Below are 21887 nucleotides of genomic sequence, written 5' to 3' on the forward strand. Positions count from 1 at the left end.
TAGAGAACCCAGAGAAAGATCTACACAAGTGTGCCCAACTGATTTTTCTTAAAAAGGTACAAAGACAATCCAGTGAAAGAAGGAAGGCCCTTCAACAAACATCGCTGAGCAATGGGACACCCATGGAGGGCTGAAGCAACTCGGCATAAACCTCACACCTTCCGTAGGATTAACACAAAATAAAACATGGACCTAGATATAAAGGGTACAATTATAAACTATAAACCTTTAGAAAAAAGTAGGAGAAAATATTCAAGATACAGGGCTAGCCAGAAAATTCTTAGAACACCAGACACCTATCATGAAAATACTATGTTAGAAAACACGTTTGGATTCTTTAAGCATGCTCATATGTATATATGTATATACCCCACACACGTATATTTACACACATTTTAAAACTATACACTCTTTGATCTGGAAAAATGGTGATATCAGAATATATAAGAATATATCAGGTAATTAGTTAATACTTTAAATGCTTTGTACAGGGACACCTGGGTGGCTCAGTGGGTTAAGCCTCTGCCTTTGGCTCAGGCCATGATCTCAGGGTCCTAGGACTGGGTCCTGCATTGGGCTCTCTGCTCAGCGGAGAGCCTGCTTCCCCCTCTCTCTGCCTGCTGCCTTGCCTACTTGTGATCTCTCTCTCTGTCAAATAAAAAATAAAATCTTAAAAAAAAAATAAATGCTTTGTATACAAACTGATGATTTCATTGGAAATACTCCACTTTCCACTTTTATTTATCAGTACTTCTTAAGTGTCCAGTTTTCTTTTATTCACCATCTGAGGGATGAGCCTATCTGTCTTGCCTAGTACCTTCCTTAGGGCCATCTGCATTTCTTTGTTTCTGAGACTGTACACGATGGGGTTAAGCAGAGGTGTCAGCACTGTGTATGTGACAGCCATTAGCATGTCCTCACGGAACGAGTCCCTGTCCTTAGGCCTCAGATAGACAAAACCAGCAAACCCATAATGTATGCATACCACGGTGAGGTGAGAGGAGCATGTGGAGAAGGCCTTATACCTCCCCTGGGCAGACGGCATCTTCACAACTGTGGACACAATGAAGACATAGGACATCATGATGAAGACAAAGCTGCCCGCCAACACAAAGGCAGAGAGCACAAAAATAGCCATTTCCTGACGGAAGGTGTAGTCACACGCAAGGCACACCACAGGTGAGATGTCACAGAAGAAGTGCTCGATGATGGAGTCACAGAAAGACAAGTTGAATACAATGATGACGATGCACAGAGAAACCAGAAACCCAAGCATCCAGGAGGCCATGATGAACCGAAAGCAGATCTTATGGGTCATCAAGATGGGGTAGTGCAGTGGGTTGTGAATGGCAGTATAGCGGTCATAGGACATGGCAGCCATGATGAAGCAGTTATTCGCAGCTAAGCCAAAGAAGAAAAACATCTGCGTGGCACACTCAGGAAGAGAAATGGTCTTGCTGTCAGCCAGCAAGTCCGCTAACATGCGAGGGATGACGGCCATGGTGGTACAGGTTTCTGAAAAGGACAGGGCACAGAGGAAAAAGTACATGGGGGTGTGAAGGTTGTGACTGAGCTTGATGGCCACCATTATGGACACATTTGCAGCTAGGATGGTCATATGGGAGAAGAAGATCATCGCAAAGAGGGGACCCTGCAAGTCTGGGAAACTGGAAAAGCCCCACAGAAGGAAGGAGCTCACTGTGGTGTGATTGCCCATCTTCTGGATGCAGGCAGCACCTGTCTTCCAAACTCGCAGAGCTTCTTGAGGCTAAAACTCTGAGATGATTGTAAAGAGCTGCCACAGCGCAGATGTCACCTAGACTTTAGTTAAGGGAACTGGGGCAAGTTTCAGGCAAACCTTTCATGGGAGAGCCTGAGAAAGGGGCGTTTTGGATCCACCTAACTGAAGTCAAGTTGAAGAGTCAGCATGATGAGAATGATGCTAGTATGAGAATGTATAAATGACCAAATATCTTCTTGGATTCTACTCACAAAAGCACTCTTATCTATCTTCCAGTCAGGATCTACATGTAAGCAGAAAAACACAAATAACATTGTTTTGTTTTCAGCCCCTGGATTTTGTGGTGCTACATTTTCAAATGCTTTTTGAGATCTACTGGTAACCTGGTACTTAGGAGTGCTTAATAAATTACAGATTAAATAAGCAATATAATCTAATCATTTAAATTATTTAAAATGAACATGACATTTAAAAATTTAGGGAAGTTGGAGCACCTGGGTGGCTCAGTGGGTTAAAGCCTCTGCTCAATCCCCTCCTGGGATTGAGCCCCGCATCAGGCTCTCTGTTCAGCAGGGAGCCTGCTTCCACCTCTCTCTCTGCCTGCTTCTCTGCCTGCTTGTGATCTCTGTCTGTCAAATAAATAAATAAAATCTTTAAAAAAAAATTTAGGGAAGTCAATGCAATTCTTTTTCATTAGTGATTCAGCACAAAGCAACTCCAAAAGTGATAACTGTAGGAATGACTAGACCATAAAAATGAATGCGACATATAACTTCTGCTAGGTTCCTATCCATGGCAGTATTTGGAGCTCGAGATATATAATGTCATTAGTTCTTGATACATATCAATAATTTTCAAGTTCTTAAGAATTTCTCATTGGAATTTTTCCCAGATGTCTAATATAATGATCTAGTTTGAAGTCAAAATGATTCTGAAGGTACCATCTCATTCTAGAATGTCATATTCTGGTCATAACGCTCTAGACAACTTTCGAGTTTTTAGCAAAACATCCAGGACATTTTCTAGCAGGTATACTCGTTATATGGTTTACTTGGAAGTGCGGATCTGAATAGAATCAACTCAAATACTTCAGGTCAGTTTGGCAAATTATATTTCTTTTTTTTTTAAGATTTTATTTATTTATTCGACAGACAGAGATCACAAGTAGGCAGAGAGGCAGGCAGAGAGAAAGAGAGAGGAGGAGGAAGCAGGCTCCCTGCCAAGCAGAGATCCCGATGTGGGGCTCGATCCCAGGACCCTGAGATCATGACCTGAGCCTAAGGCAGAGGCTTTAACCCACTGAGCCACCCAGGTGCCCCGGCAAATCATATTTCTTTTTTTTTTTTTAATATTTTATTTATTTATTTGAGAGACAGAGATCACAAGGAGGCAGAGAGGCAGACAGAGAGAGGAGGAAGCAGGCTCCCTGCTGAGCAGAGAGCCCGATGCGGGGCTCGATCCCAAGACCCCGGGATCACGACCCGAGCCGAAGGCAGAGGCTTTAAACCACTGAGCCACCCAGATGCCCCGCAAATCATATTTCTATTTAGATTGTCCATTCAGCATCTGATCTTGAAAGAGGTGAGGACAGAAAATTGATAGGAAGACACTCAACAGAAATTTAATTTCACTGTTAAAGCTGAAAGGAAAGAAAAATAGTAAATAATCAGCAGTGGAAACCGAAAGAGTGTACAAGAGAAAGAGAGAAACCCTGACTGGAAATTATTCTGTAGGAATCACAAAGATTAAAAATAAAAGAAGACAAGAGGAAAACAAATACATTGAGGGTTGAAGAGTCACTGTTTTCTATTTGCATTGTAGTTTGGACAAAGAATACAAGAGGAGGCAGACCAGATAACCAGCACCCCCTTAATACCTATAATATGCTGGGGTTCAATAGAGCTGTTTTGTGTAATCCTCACAAGTCTATGTGGAAATGTCATTCTGATTTCTAAAAAGATGACAAGGTACAGAAGGGGTAAGTGGCCATGCAAGCCATGAATTCATTCAGTACATACGGACTAAATGCACATGATGTGCCAGACATTTTTACACATGGGAAACGTGGAACCAGACACATAGGATATCTGTAATGGGAGAGTGAATGACTGCTTGTGTCTGCGAAGTCAGAGAAGGCCCCTCTCTGAGAAGGTGACGTGCTTACATGGAGACTAGAATGCCAATACAGCATCAGTAGGGGAAGATCAGGGGAGAGGACAGCATGGCGGACAGCTCCCAGCCAACACGAAGGACCTACCTGGCAAACTCATCCACTTGCTCAATCTTCAACCTAGATCCATACGGCTTGTCTTTGAGACCGTATCATGCTCCTTTTCCTCTGAAGGTCTCCCTGTCTATCCACCTCTAAAGGAAATGTTTTCCATTCTTAGCTACCACTCACCTTGAAGGACTCTCCAATTTCTGCTACTACCAAAAGTGAATCTCCAATATCCTCTTGCACATTTCCATGGCCAGAGTCTCTGGTAAGTGTTGAATGCAAGATATGTGTTACAGACCTGACCATATTCCCTTCATATGTCAGAGTTTCCTCTTGTATTTCCAGATTGCATTTTACACATCAGAGAGCCTCCATTAGACCCATTTTGACTCCTTCCTCATCTTTTTACCAATAAATCACTTCCCAAATTCCAGATGTCTGTTTGCCCTCATCTTTGGGTTTTTTGTTTGTTTTTGCTTTTATTTCCCCTGCTATTGGCCTGGACCTTTCCCACAGGATGAATATGGTACCTGTGTAGTTGTGCATTAGTCACAGATCTGTTGCATTTTCATTTCATTCACCAGCCCGTCATCACATGATAGATGCCTAAACACAAGATATGTTAAGTCACTGATAGTGTCAAAAATAATGAAGAGCTATACACTGCATATAGGAGGAAATCCAATATCCCCCAGTATGATGTCCGAGTCCTCATCACAACTTGTCCCTAAATACTGCTCCCGGTTCAGTTCTGTTATCTCATTCTACACACCCAGCCAGGCAGCCGCACCCTCCCTTTCCCATGCATATCCTGGTCCACACGCTGCTGTGCTTTTTCACGTGGTGCTCCCCCTGCCTCTGTTTCCCCTGTAGCAGTTTATTTCCTATCAGACTTCTACTCATTTTTCAGGCCCTTGCTTAGATTAATTGGTTTCCTCCTTCTCTCTTGTTGCCTGCATTTTCTAGATTCTAGGATCCTAACTATAAAAAGTTTCCTGCATTCTCTTCTACCTCTCATTTGAATTTCTGTAAAAGCCCTGCCTTTTCTTCTTCTAGTTCTATCCTTCAAGTGCCATCAGCTTGGCTTTTCTAAAGATTTATTTCATTCCTTTTTTAAGATTTTATTTATTTGTGAAAGAGAGGGAGCATGAGTGGGGGTAGGCAGAGGGGGAGGAGGAAGCAAGCTCTCTGAGCTTGGAGCTGAGCAGGGAGCCCCATACAGGGCTCCATCCCAGGACTGCAAGTTTGATACCTGAGCCAAAGACAGGTGCTTAATCGACTGAACCACCCAGGTACCTCTATTTGAGAGAGAGAGCGCGTGCACACAGGGGTAGGGGTAGAGGAAGAAGAAGAGAGAGAATCTTAAGCAGATTTCCCATTGAGCTTGGAACTCAATATGGGGCTTGATCTCAGGACCCTGAGATCATGACCTGAGCCAAAACCAAGAGTCAGACACTCAACCGACTGAGCAAGCCAGGCACCCACTACCACCAGCTTTTCTATGTCCTATCTATAATCATGCTACATCTCTTCAGTGTAGACTTTTAGATACCCTTTAGATACCCTTTTCTTACACACCAGATAATTCCAATAACTTCTATTCTTTATTGCTTGAGTCAGTTATATAACCTCCTACATCCCACAGCTATCCTAAGAAATAAGTGCTATTATTATAACCATGTTTATAGGGAGTTATTTGATTTGCTGAGGGTGATACAGCTCTTGGTGTGCACACACAATATATTTACAGCAAGGCAGGAGGAGTCTGGAGACCCACTTGATGATAATAAAAGCTAGTTGATGATCAAGCCTCTCTCACTGAAAGTGCCCTAGCATGGCATCCAAGGTCTTACCTGTCCAGCCTCATTTCCTGCTGTCAATAGATGGGGAACATCCCACGGTTTCCAAAAAATATGTCCTTCAAGGCTCTTCTACTTTGCACATGTTGTTTTCTATCACTTACAAGGTTCTTCCTGTCCTCCTATGCCTGCTGAAAACGGAGGTCTCATGAACGAATGATTCAGTGTCTCTTCTCTCTGAAGCCTCCCCGGACCTCCCTGCCTATATTGATCATTTCTTCTTTTAGATTTATATCCCATTTTATTGTGATGACAGGAAGGTCTGTTTTAAGTTTTAAATTAAAAAGTGTTTTAGCTTGACTCCTGAATTAGGGCAGAGATTTATTTTAAAATTTTATGTCCCCCAACCTGTAGCATAAGCCTCACGAATGCATAGTTTTTACTAAGATTAGTTCAAAATCTGAAGGAAAAAATGGAACAGTATGTTCTCTGGAAAGCTTCCATGATTATTACTTTCACTATGTTCATCAATATACTACTCAATCGATTTAGTATTTATTTTGTTTGGACAGGCACTGAAGAGGGTTTGTTGCTCACTACACAGATATTAAGAATAATGTCACCTGTTGCGGGGTACCTGGGTGGCTCAGTTGGTTAAGCATTTAATTTTTGATTTCAGTTCAGGTCATGATTTCAGGGTCCTGAGATCGAGCCCTGTGTTGAGCCCCATGCTCAGTGGGGAGTCTGAAGATTCTCTCTTTCTATTCCTCTGTCCCCACCCCCCACAGCTTGCATGCACACATTCTCTAATAATTTTTTTTCAAATAATAATGTCACCTAGTAGTGTGAATACATGTATAGATGCTTTCTACATTCTTGCTTATTTTAATTTACAAGAGGTGAACAAACAAAAAATTTCTCCATACTCTAACAAGTAGTTGCCAAAAGTCTAGGAGAAAGAAACTACCATTTGTGAACTCTGGACGTGATCTCTATTTACTGCAATATTGAATCACATTTGACCAACATACATAGTCATCTGCTAAGGGGCATGCCAGTATCAATAGAGAAGCCTTATGAAAACAGCCCATTTCTGCTCATACTCACTCCAAGTTTTTTGCAAGCCTCTCTGAGAAAAGTCCAGGATGTGAGTGCGTATGTACTCTGCACAACACTTCTTATCATTTTGGGCTGAAAACATTTGGCTTTCATGATACTTTCTTTTCATGTATGTTGATGGTAAATTCTGGGTTTTTTTTTTCATTATATTCTAGTACAGTAGTGATCAGTTATGGCAACATGACATTATTTCCATTCTTCCTAATGACCCTGGAAAGCAAGATGCCTGTCCATTTTTTTTCAGTCCTTCTGTTTGTTTTTCCCAAGCCTTACCCTCTTTATTAACCTGGATTTTACCCAGAGTTTACTATCCTATTCTTTTTTTTAGTACTTTGAATCTTCCCCTGCAGAGTTTTTTGAATCCATCTCTACCAGGAGTAGGGAGTTGACAACATTCTTAATTTCCAGCTTTTCCAAGGCTACAGTTTAATACCACCTAACAGGCTATTAACAACGTGGATATGTAATTATTAGAAAATATAGAAAAATGTTCATTGTAAGGAGTATAGCAACTCTAAAATTCCTACCTTCCATGGAAGGAAGATCACCTCCTAGTCCTTAAAAATGTTAAGGTATTAAGCTGGAGGAAGAATGTACAGTCTTGCAATTCAAGTATGGTTTTCTGCAGTTTTTCCTATGTGTTCATGTATCCCCTAATTCAGGGATAAGTTTTCAAGTGATTGTCCCCTTTGGCATTAGAGTCTCCTATCACTTAAAACGCTGTCTTCTCTATTCCTTAAGGATGGCACTCAGTACCACCAAGATTTTAATGAGAGTTCTTGCACCACTGGAGACCATTATCTGGAGACCACTGCTTTAGACACCAGAAGTCTTGTGCTCTGTGGATCTAATACCCAGTATGATGTTCTCAAAAAGGCTTTTAAATCTTGACCTACCGTACAGACTTTCCAGTGATGTTTGTACTTCTTCTTCTTTGACAATCAAAATGATAGAAACTCAACGTGTTAAAAAATATATCTTGGGATGTAGATACTCCCCCAGGGGAAGTCACTTTATAGGAAGTAAAATATCATTATTTTATAATTCTGAAAATGCGCCAAGTCCCTCAGATCTCCTCTGCTCCAAACACAGGGCAAGGGAATGGCAGGTCTTGAGAAGCTACTGCCCAGGGAAATGTTAAGAAGGTGAGTAGGAAGAAAATGAACACGCAGCATTGACACTGTGATTTCTTTCCCCAAGGCCACTCAGCTGGGGAGGACTTTGCTGTGAAAGAAAATCTGTAGTCACTGCACTGACATTCCAGGAGATTCACAAGGGCTTCTCGTGCCTCTCTCATTGGTGTGGCCTCCACCAACTGTACTATTTTCCACCTAATGTGCTGTCAAGTCCTCTCCAATGTTTACTGTCGTAACCCTCAGTAATTGTGGCAAGCCAGTCAGTACACTGTCTCCCAATTAAATGCTGCACTTTCCTTATTCTGAAGTCTATTCTTTCTGAAAATCTCTTTTCCTGAGTTTACCTGTTCAAACTCTCACCATTCTTCAAGGTTTGGAACAAATGCCACCTAACCAAGAAGACCTTTGTTTGTCTAAGGTTAAAACCCAAGAGGAAAATTAAGGTCATTCACAAAGGAATCCTATTAGGGGAGGCACTTACTTTGGACATCCTCCAATGCGTTCCAGAACTTCAATGCTAACAGATGTGACCTGACAGTCTAGCGAGCTGTAGATAACAGTAAAATGGGACCCTTAAAGCTGTGCAGACCCTTCTGTGCCTTTCTTAGATCTCTCTTGCCAAGCCAGTGAACGGCTTCTCTGAGAACTAACTGCTGATGCTCCCAGCCATGCTCTTTAAAACTGCTCTCCACTGAGGGAACATAACCGACTGGAATTGTCAGGGAGTGTGTGTCCTTATTCCCTGGGGTGACCCGTAGCCAACAATGGAAGGAAACAGTGATTTAGGAACAATAGCGACAAACACACACTATTGGGGCAGGGTAGGACACCTCCGAAATGTCGTTCCAGGCTCCAGTGCAGCCTGTGGGATCAGAACGAAGCCACCCTTCAGCAGAGCCTACAGCTTTAGCTGGCTTCTCCTGCTTCTCTCTTATCCTTGTAAGTTTTCCCTGGAGATCACGCCTCACTAAACCACTTGCAGAAGAATTGCTGTCTAAGGCTCTGTTTTTGGAGAACTTGTCTTAAGACAGTCCCAGTGCATATGCAGGAATGAGAGCTGTATGTACATTGCTATGCACACTCGAAATTAAACATAAATCACATATAAACCTCAGGTTCTCATCGCTGCTGCAGATTCCTCCTTCCTGGGGGACTAGTTATAACCCCAACCCATCGCTGCCAGTCACGGGAGATGGACGGTCTTGTCTATGGGTCCTTTTGCACTTGCTCCCTCACATTGCTGGGGTTCCATTTCCTACTCGCTCGTTCTGATTAGTAGAGATTGGCCTAAATCAAGTCAACCATATTCTCTGTGATTTTGCTCCTTCAGTTAAGCTCTCCTGTTCTGATAGCAGTATGCCCGCCTTTGTCCCCTCATTTACACTGGCTCCATCATCTTAGTCATGGTGTGTGTCATCGTGGTCTCCTACATCTGTCTCGTCGTCACCATCCTCAGGATGTGCTCCACTGAGGGACGTTGCAAGGCCTTCTCCTCCTGCATGTCCCACCTCACAGGGGTCACCCTATTTTTCTTTCTTAAAGGTTTTATTTATTTATTTGATAGAGAGAGAGAGAGAGAGAGCATGCAAGAGAGTACCAATTGCGGAAGGGGCAGATGGAGAAGCATTCTCTCTGATAAGCAGAGAGTCCTATGTGGGGTTCAATCCCAGGACTCTGATATCACGACCTGAGCTGGGGGCAGATGCTTAACTGACTGAGCCACCCATATGCCCCCAGTCACTCTGTTTGGGGACCATGACATGGTGGTGATTTCCATGTTGAACCCCTCATCTACTGCCTCAAGAACAGTAAAATGAAGGGGGCTCTGAAGAGAGCTTGGCAGGAAAATAATTTCTTAATGAAATCTGTTATTATTTGGATATAATAATATACCATAATAATAAAAGGAAATATTATCCATGATCTAAACACATAGGTCCATATACCATTAGCTCATGCGAAGCTTTCTAGTAAATGAAGAGGGTGGATTTTTTTATATCAAATTATAAATTAGAGGGCAATAGTGAGTTACTTTAATGAAATTCATAAGTAGAAACCCATATTGATTCACATGAACAAATACCTTATCAGTTGAAAGCCTTTTAAAATTTAATGCACATATTTTCTTCAAATGCTGTTCTCTGTCATAAGTTAGGGTTATTGTACCTCCAAACCTTTTAGACTCTTCATTTTGAATAACATTTTATCCTGTAATGAGTGTGATAACTCTAGGTGTGACTGATTATCTGTGAGAAGAAATGACAAAACAAAACCAGACAGAAAAGGTGGAATGGTTTTTCCTGCAGGAAGGTTAACTGCTGAGGATGGGCTTTGTGGACCCATGAAATTCTAGCCTGTGCACTTAATCTCTTCTCCTCTGGGTACCAAGTACCCCCACTTGGAGAGGAGAAGAGGGTGGGATGTCCCTGAACGACCTGTGAATTATGTCAGGTTAAAACAGGTGGCTTCTCTGTGGGAATGAGCAGGCTTCATGGCTTCCTTAGGGAGAAGGAGTGAATAAAATCTTGAAAATGAGTTCATGGTCAAGCCCATTCTGGTCAGGAAATTGGACGGAAATGGATTGTCTCTCTTCTGAATTTTTGACTGCACCCTGTAGAGACTTAACCATCTTTATAGGCCGACAACAAACATATTTACTTTTCATGCCCCCTCTGTGGTGTTTCAGACACAGTATCTATCGTTTTGCTGACAAAACTCATAGGGCATTCATCACCTCATTCATCATTTGTTCTATCATGCAGTCAAAAATTGAATCGAATGAGCTAATATTCCAGGGATTGTCCTGGGTTTGGGGAATGTAAGTGACAAGTATGCAGAGAAACCTGCCCTCGTGGAATTTTCTTATATCATGGGAGAGGCAATGACACAAACAAGTGGTAATTCAGATTATTAGGAGAGCCATGCAGACTAAGAGAGCAGACTAAGGAAGACTAATATGTCAGGGGCTGGGGGGAGTCAATGTTATTGTCTCAGTGGGAAGATAACATCGAGCAAAGACTTAGAGGAGGTGAGGACGTTTCTTGTCTTGTCAGGTAGTATAGTTCCCTGTGCACATATGTGCAAGCTTAATCTCCCACTCATATGCATATAATTTACCTTTGGGGCAATGGCAGCCTTAATCATTTTAACCAATCCAATGGTGAGCACAATGAAAACAGATGATAAAATGTTAAATAGTTCTTAAATACCACACTAGAGGATAGTAAGAAATTGCCTCATCAGAAACTGAGAACTTAACACTCAAAATGCTTTTTGGGGTGCCTGGCTGGCTCAGTTAGTGGAGCACATGACTCCTGATCTCAGGGTTGTAAGTTTTAGCCCCATGTTGGGTGTGGATATTAAGAGTTAAAAATATTTTTTAAGATCCTTATTTTAAAAATGTTTTTTGCAGGGCACCTGGGTGGCTCAGGGGGCTAAAGCCTCTGCTTTCAACTCAGGTCATGTTCCCAGGGTCCTGGGATGGAGCCCCTCATTGGGCTCTCTGCTCAGCGGAAGCCTGCTTCCTCTTCTCTCTCTCTCTCTCTCTCTCTTCCTGCCTCTCTGCCTACTTGTGATCTCTGTCAAATAAATAAACAAAATCTTTAAAAAAATGTTTTTTTGCCATGAGACAATGTAAGAAGTCAAAGGGAAGTATTACCAACTCAGGCGGAGGATTTAGCGTTCTTATGGGATGAGATGGTAAGTGCAAACCTAGCATGTGTCCAGGTGACTGTTCTGAATGATACAACTCACATATATCTCAGGACACAGGGAAATCTGAAATGACCATGTGTCCTGCAGATTTTCAGCCCTAGAGATATAGTCTCAAGCCTTGCACTTGAATATAAGATGGTCAAGGACAGGTGGTAGCTCAGGGTGAACTGAATAAGCAAACAACTCAAGCCACGATGATTCTGATCAACAATTATTCAAATACACTGACTAGCACACTGTGAAAGATACTGACTAGCAAGAAAGGAAACAAAGTAGTAGGCCTGGGAGCCAGTGCAAACAATGAACAACAGAAACCAAACCCCCAAGATTGCAGATATGGAAATTAATAGACACAGACTGTAATAGTACTTTGTTTATAAAAAAGATAAAGAAGTTATAGCAATGTCAATAGCAATATTGTACTATAGTTTTGCAAGATGTCCCCATTAGGAATTAATGGGCTGAGAGTACAGAAGAACCCTGTATTATGCATGTTCATCTGCATATGAAGGGACAATGATCTCAAAAAGTGTAATTCAAAGCTCATGGGTGGCTCATATTTTAAGCCTCTGTCTCTGGCTCAGGTTTTGATTCCATGACCCACCTGGGGCTCCCTGCTCAGCGGGGAGTCTGCTTCTCCCGCTCCCTACTCCCCCTGCTTGTGTTCCTTCTCCAGCTGTCTCTGTCAAATAAATAAAATCTTAAAAGAAAAAAAGTGTAATTCAAAAATGGGGAGCATGCATAGGAAGACATGGGCACCAAGGCATTCTGAAAAGCCATTCCTGCTGATATCTATGGCTGCACTCAGCCAGATTCTACTCACAATGTATTTATCCATGAGGTTCAGAATATTCGTTGCTTCATGAATGCTCATAAATAAGAATTTCAAGGAGAATTATAGCCAAAGGAAGTTTGTGCTAAAAGTTCACACTGGGAGAGCTCTCTTGGGAGGGATGGGAAATGGACAGTGTCCTCCTTAAAAAACGTTTTAGGCATTCAAGAGCTACAAAAGCAAAAATAGCTTGAGTGTCCATGATCCTGGAAAGAAAAAACAAAAGCAAAAACAAGAACAAAAACAAAAACCCTTACTGGGAGCTCACCATTCTGTATCACTTTTCATCTTGAGGAATTTGCTAAATGAAAACTAATGTCTGAAGGGCTAAAAAGCATATAACCCAGATTACTTGCTGATAAACCAAACAGATTTTTGAAGCTGTGAGAGGCTGGGGAAATTGTAGTTCAGGGTCAAACAAGGAGGGAAGGTGCTAGTAAAAATCCTCAGCTTTCAAATGGAACACTCAAAGGAAGAGGAAACCAAACCATCCCAAAGACTGAAACCCTGTTCCCAGTAATCTCAATACTATTTTGGGTTAACGCGATCGGCCTCGCCTGAAATGCCTGCCTAAAGCAAAAATAAATAATCTCTGAAGGAAATTTAAATCATCCATATTCCCAGGTTTTCTCTAGGATTTGTTTTCAGCACTGAGGTATAATGAACACATAGGAATTGTGTGTATTTCAAGTTGATTACGTTACGCTTTCATATACATTGTGAAATAATCTCTGTAAATCAAGTTAATTAACATTCCCATCGCCTCCCATAGTAAGTCACACAGAGGTAAGTCTTCATAATTTTTTTCACGATTCTTTCCTTCCTCTTCTCAGGTTTCATTTCTCCTTCCTTGGTTCCTTCTCTCAGCCGTCCGTGTTTCCTCCCTCCTCCCTTCTTTCCTCCGTCCCTCCTTTCTTGTATTGCCGACTCATAGAAAAATCATTAACAATGAACAGTGATTTTGTAAGAACCACCTTTCGGGGCGCCTGGATGCCTCAGTCAGTTAAGCAGGTGACTCTTGATTTTGGCTGGGGTCATGGTCTTGGAGTCCTGGGATCAAGCCCCACCTTAGGCTCTGCACTCAGCAGGGAGTCTGCTTCAGGATTCTCTCTGTCCCTCTGCCCCTTACCGCCCACCCCCCACCCCCAAACTCCTATGTGCTTTGTTTCTGAAATGGATAAACCTTAGAAACAGAAAAAATAAGTACCATCTTTCAAAGTTCTCTGTATAAAACCCTTGATCTTGTACCCTGCAACTTACTGAATTTATCAGTTCTAATAGTTCTTTGGTGGTCTTTAGGATTTTCTATATGTAAGATCATGTTATCTAAAAACAGTGACAGTAAAACTGTCATGTGTAGTAGTAAAATTTCTTCCATTCTGATTTGGATGCCTTTTGTTTCTTTTATTATTTATTTAAGATATATTTATGTTAGAGAGACAACACATGCAAGCACGTGAGGGGCAGAGGGAGAGAGAATCCCAAGCAGATTCTGTGCTGAGGATGGAGCCCCATGTGTAACTCAGTTCCATGACCCTAAGGATCACGACCTGAGCTGAAATCAAGAGCTGGATGCTTAATTAAATGAAACACTCAGGCATCCCTGGATGCATTCCATTTCTTTATATTGCCTTATTGCTCTGGCTAGGACTGCCAGTACTATGTTGAACAAGGAGTACTAAGAGTGGGCATCTTGCTCTTATTCCTATTCCTGGAGGAAAGTTCTCAATCTTTCATCATTGAGTATGATTTTAGCTAGGGTTTTGTCATTTTCATTTATGGGATTTGTTATGTTGAGGTACATTCCTTCTATTCCCAATTTTCAGAAAGGTTTTATTATGAAACTGTGTTGAATTTTATAGATGCTTTTTCTGCATCCATTGAGGTGATGAGGTTTTTCATTCATTAATGTGGTATATCACATTTATGATATATATATATATATATATGTTGAGCCATTCTTATATGCCAGGGATAAATTCCACTTTACCCTGGGATGTAATGATTTTAACATGCTGTTGAACTGGATTTCTTTTCTGTAGTGTCCTCACCTGGCTTTGGTGTCAGAGTAATGTGGGCCCCATAAAATGAGTTTAGGACTGTTCTCTTCATTTTGGGGGAAGAGTTTGAGAAGGATTGGTGTTAACTCTTCTTTAAATGTTTGGTGGAATTCATCAGTGAAACCATATGGTCCTCAGTTTTTCTTAGCTATAAGGTTTTGATTATTGCTTCATTCTCCTTAGTCATTATTGGTGTTGAGATTTTCTATTTCTTCCTGTTCACTCTTGGTAGGTTGTATTTTTTTTTTCAGAATTCATCCATTTCTTCTAGGTTCTCCAATTTGTTGGTGTATAGTTGTTCATAGTAGTCTATCTCTTATGTCTTATGTCTGGGTATCAGATGTGCTGTGTCCTTTTTCATTTCTAATTTTGAGTCTTCTCTCTTTTTGTATTATTACTCAAAGATTTGTCAAGTTTGTTTCTCTTTTCAAAGAATCAGATCCTAGTTTTATTGATCTTTTCTATTGCTTTTCTGGTCTCTATTTTGTTTATTTCTGCTCTTATCATGGTTATTTCCTTCCTTCCTCCTAACTTTGGGTTTCATTTGTTCTTCTTTTTCTAGTTCCTCTAGGTGTAATGTTAAGTTTTCCCATTTTCTTAGTTTTTTTATCGAGATAATTAATATATAATGTTACATTCGTTTCAGGTATACAACATAATGATTTGATATATGTATATATGGTGAGATGATCATCACAATAAGTCTAGTTAATATCCAGCATCACAGTTATACTTTTTTTCTCTTGTAATGAGAACTTTCAAGATTTACTCTTAGCAAATTTCAAGTATACAATATGTTATTTTTAACGATAGTCACCATGTTGTACATTAACTATAAGTTTGTACTCTATGACCAATATCATCCCATTTCTACTACTCCTTAACCCCTGGCAACCACTATTCTACTTTTGGTTTCACAAGTTCAACTTTCTAAACTCCACAGAGATAGCATGTAATATTTGTCTTTCTGTCTTTGGCTTATCTCACTAAGCATATGTCCTCCAAGTTCATACACCGTATTGCAAATGGTAGGATTTCCCTTTTTTGGAGGCTGAATAATATTCCATTATGTAGATATGTGAGTTTGTTCATCTATCAGCGGACCCTTAGGTTGTTTCCATATCTTAGCTATTGTGAATAATGTGACAATGAACATGGGTGTGCAGATACTTGAGATATTCATTTCTTTTCCTTCAGATATATACCCAGAAGTGAGACTTCTGGTTTACATAGTAGTTCTATTTTAATTTTTTATTGAGCCTCTGTGCTGTTTTCTATAATGGCTATACTAATTTATATTCCTTTCAACTATGTACAAGGATTCCCTTTCCTCTGCATCCTAACACTTGTTATTTCTTGTCTTTTTGAGAATATTTATTCTAACAGGAGTGAGGTGATAGCTCATTGTGGTTTTGATTCACATGCCCCTGTTGATTAGGGATGTTGAACACTTTTTCATGAACCTACCGGCTGTTTGTAGGTCATCTTGGAGAAATGTCTATTCCGTCCCTTTAACCATTTTTCATCAGGTTTTTTCCCCTATTGATTTAGGAGTACCTTATATGTTTGGATATTAATCCCTTATCAGATATATGGTTGGTAAATATTTTCTCCCACTCCATAGGTTGCCTTTTCATTTGATAATCTGAACCACTACACTAAAATAATGGAGGATAAAAATGAAAAGATTGTCTCAATAGAAGAACTAGCATTTGACAAAATTCAGTGTTCTTTTTAAAAAGATTTTATTTTTTTTTTTTTGACAGAGAGAGAGATCACAAGTAGGCAGAGAGGTAGGCAGAGAGAGAGGGGGAAGCAGGCTCCCTGCTGAGCAGAGAGCCCGACATGGGGCTCGATCCCAGGACCCGGAGACCACGACCTGAGCCAGAGGCAAAGGCTCAACCCACTGAGCCACCCAGGTGCCCCAATATCCTTTTATAATATAAAATCTCTCAACATAATAAAGATCATGTATGATAGGCCCACAGCTAATGTGATACTTAATAACGAAACAGAAACAAGTTGGAGATATCTAATCTTGAAACTTCAACACAGTTCTGAAGTCCTATCCAGAACAATTATGCAAGATTTAAAAAGGGGGGGGGGCACCAGAACTGGAAAAAAATATATAAAACAGTCTGTTTTTAGATAACATGATCACTCTGAACACTCTACAAAAAACCGTCAGGACAAACAAATGAACTCAGTAAAGTTGCAGGATACAAAAATCAACATATGAAAATTCACTGCATTTGTATATACTAAAAAAAGAAAACCATGAAATTTTACCAAAAAAAAGGGTGTGAGGGTTGATTACAGTTGTATGAAATTCTAGAACCAGAATTCTAGAAGCCGTGGTGAAAGAATAATCAGGACATGGGTGTCTCTATAAGGAGAAGCTAGGACTCACTGGGAAGGGGCATAGGAGAGTTCCCAGGCTGATGTTCGTATTCCATGTAATGAGAGGTGTTTGAGTTACACAGCGGGATGCATTTGTCAGTTCACGGTGATTGTACATTTAAGATTTGTATGTTTCACCTTATGTAAATTTCCATAAAGTTGCACAGAATAAAACATGTAAGAAGTATTGAACTCTAGTTACTGATGTGTGTGTAAAGTATTGAGGAAGTATACTGATGTCTGCAATTCCCTTTGACATAGATCTCAGGATGGATTAATAGGAGGATAAAGTACAAAAAGATATGTGATGAAGCAAATATAGTAAAATCTTAAGGTGTGGTGTAAGATGTTTTCCAAAAATGATGGCAGTAATAATTCCACTCCCACATGCTCTTCTAGAACTTTGTCACTGTCCCATCAAGTGTTGTAATTTCTTTTCATCTCCTAGAACCCAGGTGTAACTTGAAGGCCGTCTGAATGAAAAGAACACAGTACCAGTGAGGTAGGGCCCAAGAGTTGATTCGGCATCCACTTGGCTGTCCCAGAATTCTCACCCAGAGACCCCAGTCACCATGCACATGTCAAAAAGGCTGCATTCTGATTCAAGGTCTCAGACAACAGTTAACTGTCAACACCCAGATTAGAGTGAACAAGATGTTCAGTGTGTCTATTATCCCTATGGAGCCCAGTCTATAGGAATTCAGTTAAGTCCACTATAATTTGGGATTGTTTATGATACAAGAGTAGATACTCAGAGCAATGTAGGTCCTGGAGACACAGATGCTGACAAGATAATTGTTGCAGCATGGTTTTAAACATTTCATGAAATACTGGGCAAAAAATTTGAGTGCCAATGCAGTCAATGGAGGCTTTGATTACAGGGGATTTTCCTCTTCAGCAAGGTCTTCTACAGAAGAGGTACTTCATGAGGAAGCACTCGCAACAATCTTTCTACCTTCATCGTCTTCCCTACCTTTCTTCTGACTGATTCCCTAGACAGCAGCCTATATGACAGGCTCTCTCCCTAGCCCTGCATACAGGACAGAAGACCTCCGGGACTTGGCATATTGTCAAAACTATGGAAATGATGTTAGTGAGTAGCAAGTAAAATACCTGAGGGAATCATTCATATTCCAAAATGTATCTGAACAAGTTAAATTTCAAATACTTAATTTGTTTTTCCTCACATAAATAAGAGCAAACTTCTCTGAATAATCACTATGCTATATCAAAATGAAAACAAGGTTTTGTTTCGACATTCACATCACAATGAACTCTAGGTCCACAGAGAACAATCCTCCCGGTATCTACTGGGAAGCAAGAAACTCCAAGTCGTTTCAAGGGGTAATGGTCTCAGGTGACCACAGAACTCTCTTTGGAATGTACATGGAAAACTCAACTCCAACCATAAGGCACTGAGAAGATGCTACCCTGTGGTTATAAGAGACCTTGTAATTTCAGACGAAGTGAACTTGTCACAGTCATTCAAAGGGCAAATTGCCTCAAACACGTATCCCTAAATGACATGAGAGAAGGACATGTAGAAAACTGTGCAGAAACATAAGTTACTCATACAGCTTACTGTTTTCTTCTTTTTTTAAAAAAAAAATTATTTATTTATTTGACAGGCAGAGATCACAAGTAGGTAGAGAGGTAGGCAGAGAGAGAGAGAGGAGGAAGCAGGCTTCCCGCTGAGCAGAGAGCCCGATGCGGGGCTCAATCCCAGGATCCCAAGATCATGACTTGAGCTGAAGGCAGAGGCTTAACCCACTGAGCCACCCAGGCACCCCTAAGGTAGGAATTTTATTTTATATTTCTATCATCGTGAACATTGCATTCTACCCACTAATAACAAAGTAGCTGTGAGGGTTAATTGGCAGTTAAAAGGTACTGAATATACTAAAGGTACACCTGGATGGGGAATAAATGCTGTTGTTTTCCTATCCCTGACATAATTAGCACACAGATGAAGCAAGGAGAAGCTAGAAAGCTGCAGAGAAGAGGGCTGCAAACTCCACCCCAAGGCAAGTGTGCAGCCCGAGAGGGACGATTTCATACCGCTGCTTACGCAGAAGAGCAGGGACAGTGTCACAGGTAACTTGTGAGCCCGTGTTGCTGAGCCCCTGCCAGGAAAGTGGTCTCTACACCACGTGATGTTTTAGCAAATGGGAAAGGAACTAGCAGCTACTGGGCACTTATCTGATAAGTGTACAGGCTTAGTGCTGTAACCCTCAAGGAGGTAGATTTAGGGTCATGTTATAGAGGAGAAAAGTGGTTACTTGCACATATGAATGGAATAGAAGCAGAATTTGGATTTGAACATAGGTCCCTCTAATTCTGCTCAATCCCCTCCCCCATTACAAAGTAGACTCCAGGAGAATTCTGGGTTTCATTCCAAAGCTAACTTGTTGATTTTATTGTATCAAAGGAATTAAGCAGGAAAAAAGTAAAGAAAAACATTTATAAAGTCTTGCAATTTCCACATTTTGCCCATGAGTTAATTGTATATTTCCCTGTAAACCACTGACAATTTGATTGTGTGTCCTCCTACCCTACACACCTTTTTCCCTTTGACCTAATGGTGTGACCATTTGGCTTCATATTTAACAGTTGTGATATTTTAAAAACAAGTCTTTCTTGGGCACCTGGGTGGCTTAGTTGGTTAGGCAACTGCCTTCAGCTCAGGTCATGATTCTGGAGTCCTGGGATCGAGTCCCACATTGGGCTCCCTGCTCAGCAGGGAGTCTGCTTCTCCCACTGATCTCTCTCCTCTCATGGTCTCTATCAAATAAATAAAATCTTTTAAAAAATTTTAAAAAACAAAACAAAAAACAAGTTTTTCTTTGGTGGATCTAATAAGTATATACACACACACACACACACACACACATATATATACACACAAATATATACACACACACACACAAATTTAGTTCTTTTGGTGAGGCTATACACACACACACACACACACGAGAAAACATAAACCTATGAACCTCTAATTTATGTAAATCTTATTAAATTTCCTATCAGAATTAACACCTATAAGTCAATAAAACACCCCTTTATTTTCCCATTAAAAATACCAGTATCTTCTCTGAAAATTATAGAAAACCAGACTCAAAGCTGACTTTTATTCTGATTGGGTTGGAAGAAAATTGAATGCACTCTTCCGAACACTTGGTTATAAATATTTACCTTTGAACATTGCCCCATGGGCACAAATTAAGTGTAGCTGTCAGAAAAATTCTCATTTCAGCTGGTGGGGAGTGATGAGTGACATAGTGGTTTCAGCACTCCCCAGACTGGTCATGGTTTGGAGGTACATCTTAGGAGGTAGGTTGGTTTAGAGTACCCACAGTGCAGAGTTTTGACATGGTCTGGGACAAAAGAGTGTTCCAGGTGGCTGATGTCAAGAAATAGCCTCAAATTCTTATAGGTCTCACCCCTAACTAAGAGCAATTAGGCATCTGAAATCCACCAGAGCTCTAGCAAAGGTGGGGGCATGAATAAACCAGGAAAGGGGTTTTGGGGAAAAGAAGTCAGTCCCTTTCAGTCTGCAGAAGTGGTACAGCACAAGGAGGGTGAATGGATCACAAAACCCTGGGCCAGAAAACATCTCCTTCAAACTCTGCCCTTGGAGAGTGACTGGAAGTAATGGGTGTGATGCCGTATTGACATGCTCTCAATCCCTAGTTCCCTTGAGTATTAGGAGGAGAGAAGGATTCATAATCAACACAAATGAAAAAAGAAAGTAATAGAATCACAGTCAGAATTTAAAAATCTACACATGTGAACTTTTCCTGATGTTTTTCTTTTCACCTTTTAGAAACACCTGCCAGAAATTTGGGATGAATGCTAGTGAGGATATGGAACTCTCAAGAATGCTCCCCTGGTGACCCAGATATCCTATCACAGGAGCAGTTACAGCAATTGTGTGTTCTTTGATCAAATATTTGTGGAATTAATGTATTGGCTTTGGATAGCCAGTTAAGCAACCTGTACCTTAGTGTCAATTTTTTATAGCATCAGAATCAACATACCTACCACAAAGAGTTGTTGGGAGAAATTTGGAGAGAAAATTCTATCAAATGCATGGCGTATTGACCAGCATATTTCAGATGCTGAGCTAATGCTGGTTGCCTGATCTGCCTCCCTGTAATTTTTTGGCCCAGTAGTTCAGTACATAAAGAGCATACACACTTCTCAGCTGAAGGTATATTTTCTTTTTCTTTTTTTACATCAAGCTTTGTGGATCCTACAATATGTGTGTCTCTATCATTCTTTCCCCAACCTTCAACTCCACACTGATGTCTTCTCAATGTTTTCCTTTCCTTCCTGGACAATAGTGCCTGAAAACCAAACCCCACGTTATATGCGAAGTCCCTGGGTTCCTTTCTTCCTGTCATTTCACACCCAGAGTGGATAGATTAAGAAGTGATGAAAACAAGCTGAGGAACTTGAGTTTTAATAAGAGTGGTGCTGCCAAGCAGCCTTTCGCCCAGTGTATCAGTTAGAAAATGTCCTGAAAGTCTCCTTGAAAGCTAAAGAATTCACTAGAACATCATGGGCACAAATGAGCCATCCAGGATGGGACAGTCTCTCCCTAACCATTTCGCCTCTAAGATCTGCCTGAATGGGAGACAGTTATTGAACACTTCTAGTCTCAACTTAATGTCATAAATAGGAAACCAGTACAAATTTCAAAACAGTAATTTCATTTATTAAGTCTACTCATTGGCATAATTGTTAACCAAGCAGCCAGTGTCTTCTGGGGACAATTCTAGAGATCCCAAGAATGTTTGGAAGCCATTCAAAATCTTTTACTTCTTAAAGTTGTGTTGATTCAGTCAATGTTGTTCGGTACTTCT

General features: G+C 40.7%; 1 protein-coding gene across 1 annotated transcript; it reads right to left on the minus strand.

Annotated features, from left to right (window-relative positions):
* Window positions 1-754: 754 nt before the first annotated feature.
* LOC101682394 (olfactory receptor 10T2-like) lies at window positions 755-1717 on the minus strand. Its single transcript, XM_004780182.2, has one exon. It carries the CDS (start codon window positions 1715-1717, stop codon window positions 755-757), a length of 963 nt encoding a protein of 320 aa, XP_004780239.2.
* Between the last annotated feature and the right edge of the window lie 20170 nt (window positions 1718-21887).

The sequence above is a fragment of the Mustela putorius genome, unplaced genomic scaffold (genome assembly GCF_011764305.1).
Source record: "Mustela putorius furo isolate JIRA1106 unplaced genomic scaffold, ASM1176430v1.1 tig00003859_pilon_pilon_pilon, whole genome shotgun sequence".
NCBI lineage: Eukaryota > Metazoa > Chordata > Mammalia > Carnivora > Mustelidae > Mustela > Mustela putorius.